Source organism: Cyprinodon variegatus, unplaced genomic scaffold, assembly GCF_000732505.1.
Source record: "Cyprinodon variegatus isolate N-32 unplaced genomic scaffold, C_variegatus-1.0 Scaffold534, whole genome shotgun sequence".
Lineage (NCBI taxonomy): Eukaryota > Metazoa > Chordata > Actinopteri > Cyprinodontiformes > Cyprinodontidae > Cyprinodon > Cyprinodon variegatus.
The window spans coordinates 228,893-231,485 of NW_015150987.1; the positions used below are offsets into that span (position 1 = coordinate 228,893).

A 2,593-nucleotide genomic window follows, 5' to 3' on the forward strand; every position below is an offset into this window, starting at 1 on the left:
GGAAACCATTTTTCTTTCCAGTTTAAATCCTAGATTTGTCGTTAGAATCATAAGTTGGTTTGGAAAAGTTGAAATCAAATTTTTTTTTGTTTTTTTCCTTAAAATAAATGCATTTTTTCTTGAACTTAGGAGGTAAGTGAGACACTTTGCCAATTGAACAAGACAATTTACATTTAAAATAAGAAAAAAAAATAGTATTTCCTTATTTCAAGTGCACATTACCTAATGTATGGGGGGAAAAACTATTCAACTAGTCACCCTAGTTAAGGGAACAGTTTACGGCACAGTAATTCAGAGTAATTCAGTTCAACTTATGTTGATGAAAAAACCAATTACAGAAACAACTTGGCTTGTTGTAGGAATAAGTTTGTTTTACCTAAAACCATCCCTCACTCAGACATTGTCTCAGCCTTGCAGGTGAAACAAACTCAGTAAAAACATTTTTCCTGGATAAATAGTATAACTAAATATATAAGAGGAGAAATATTTTGATTTTTCCAACCTCACCATCTTATTTTAAGAATAAAAAGTACTAATTCTATTGGTAGATCATCCTATTTTCCTGCTTAAATTAAGGCTCAATATCGGTTTTGCAGTGACAGCCAATCAGATGCTTCATTAGATCTGTGTCATCATGCAGAGGGTGACGCCTGTCTGACATCACCAGCAGGAAGCAGAAGGATCAATCATTCTGCACATGCTCAGTAGCAGTCACTCCCACTCCAGTGATGTCATCATCAGATTTATGTCAATGCCTCCAAGAGCGAAATAGAAATACTCGCCAGTATTTTGGCACGAGTTGATCAACCGTTGAAAAAAAAAAAATCCCACAAGCACAAAGACCTGCCGCTTTGGGAGGAGAAAATGATTCCCTAGACGAAGCCGCTCCTCCCACTCATTCAGAGGATAACTTTATTGATCAGTTCGGGTTGAGGAGGCCGCTTCCTGCGCCGCCTTCAGGATCGGCTGCAGCTGTTGGTCCAGAGGGGGGGCTCCGGCCTCGTTAGTGATGATCCAATCAAACTCCACGCCGCCGTCCAGCCCGCACTCTGACTCTGCGTCGTCCACACCTGAAAGACAGACAAAAACCGAACAAAAGGGGCCAAGAAACAAAGAAAAAAAACCCCTAACGGAACTAAAAAAAACTTTTAACGAACCAAAACTTAACCCAATAACTAATTTTCCCCCCAACTCCGAACTTTCAATCCCTAAAATTTTAAAAAAAAACGTTACTCGTTACTCTTGGCTTCGGTTTAATGTTAAATATTTATTTCCCGTCATGTGCTCCATCCAATGCAGATCATTGGCTACACCCACATCTAGAGAAAACTAGTGTGATTGGATGAGTCATAGAACGCAAACACTCATTGGTTAGCTAAAGGAAACCATCAGAAGCCAGCAGGTGTTCTTCAGACTGCTAACGCTAATTGTCTATGCCATGCTACAATGTGGGATTCAGAAAAAGATGCTGAAATGTCTGAAAGATCGGAGACAGGCGAGAGCGTATCGGGAGACGGAGACCAACAAGACCTCCCTCATCCTTGGCCCTATCTCTAAGAATATTTAGAAATAGTCCAAAAATTTAGCTTTAAATCAGATACTGGCATCTGGCTGTTTTTTTAAAGGTTACTTTATACTTTTATACTTTAAGTAGTTTTTTGGAGCGCATACTTTTTCACTTTTACTTGAGTAAAAAGGTCAAGTATTCAGAGTGTTTTTATACTGCAGTATCTATACTTCTACTTAATGTGTACTTTTGACACCGCTGCACCTGAGCAGGACGGGTCACTATTACCTGCTGTGAAGCTCCACCCCCTTTGCACCCTGGTTTCGTCTGAGCACTGGACTCTGACGCTGCGGGTCTGACGGGGAAACTCTGAGCGGAACCACTGCAGGTCCGAGAGCCGCCGTGCGTCACTCACCACCTGGCCAATCAGAAAGCAGAGCCGCCATCACCTTAGCGATCACAGAACGGCGCTAAGAAGACCTGAACCAATCACAGCAGCTCACCCACACAGGCTGTCGGGCTCCACCGGTTGCCAGGCGACAGAAGAAGCCGGGGTCCTGGTTCCGGCGGTCCTCTCCCCAGCGGATCATGTCGGCTCGGTACAGCTCCTTGTACGGACCGGGACCCAGCAGCTGGTCCAAGTCCAGATTGTGTTCCTGCAGCAGCAGCAGCAGAGCTCAGTGTGTTACCATGACGACGTGCTGGTTGAGCAGGTGTGATCTCACCTGAGCGAACTGCTGCTTGAGAGGTCCGGACAGACGCAGGATGCAGCAGATCTCCGGGCCCAGGCTGCAGGAGGAGATGAAACAACCAAAAAATGTTAATCATCTGAGGAAACTAAGCTGGTTGCTTCCAGTCATCCATCATTCTCTGCAAGCATAAGGCGACAGTGAAGAGGAACAACTACTTTTAGCAGAACCAGAACCAGCCTCAGTGTGAAGTTTGAGCAGATAGTGTTTGTACCGCTGGGCCCAGAGCCTCTAGTTTGAGGCTGATGTGAGATTCTCAGTAGGGGCGGATTTAGGAAATTTGGGGCCCTAGGCAAAGGCAAGCAGGGGGCCCTCTGAATTAAGGAGACAACACATA

At 44.4% G+C, this 2,593-nt stretch overlaps 1 protein-coding gene across 1 annotated transcript in view; it reads right to left on the reverse strand.

Moving 5' to 3' along the window:
- Window positions 1-584: 584 nt before the first annotated feature.
- The window catches only part of pmvk (phosphomevalonate kinase), a 3,572-nt gene continuing 1,563 nt past the window's right edge, over window positions 585-2,593 (reverse strand). Inside the window, exons 2-5 of the mRNA XM_015391290.1 lie at window positions 2,233-2,296; window positions 2,011-2,163; window positions 1,796-1,925; window positions 585-1,070 (exon numbers count right to left, since the gene is read on the reverse strand). Coding sequence (XP_015246776.1) covers window positions 913-1,070; window positions 1,796-1,925; window positions 2,011-2,163; window positions 2,233-2,296 — 505 coding nt within the window. The 3' untranslated portion in view covers window positions 585-912. The remainder of the gene's footprint in view (window positions 1,071-1,795; window positions 1,926-2,010; window positions 2,164-2,232; window positions 2,297-2,593) is intronic.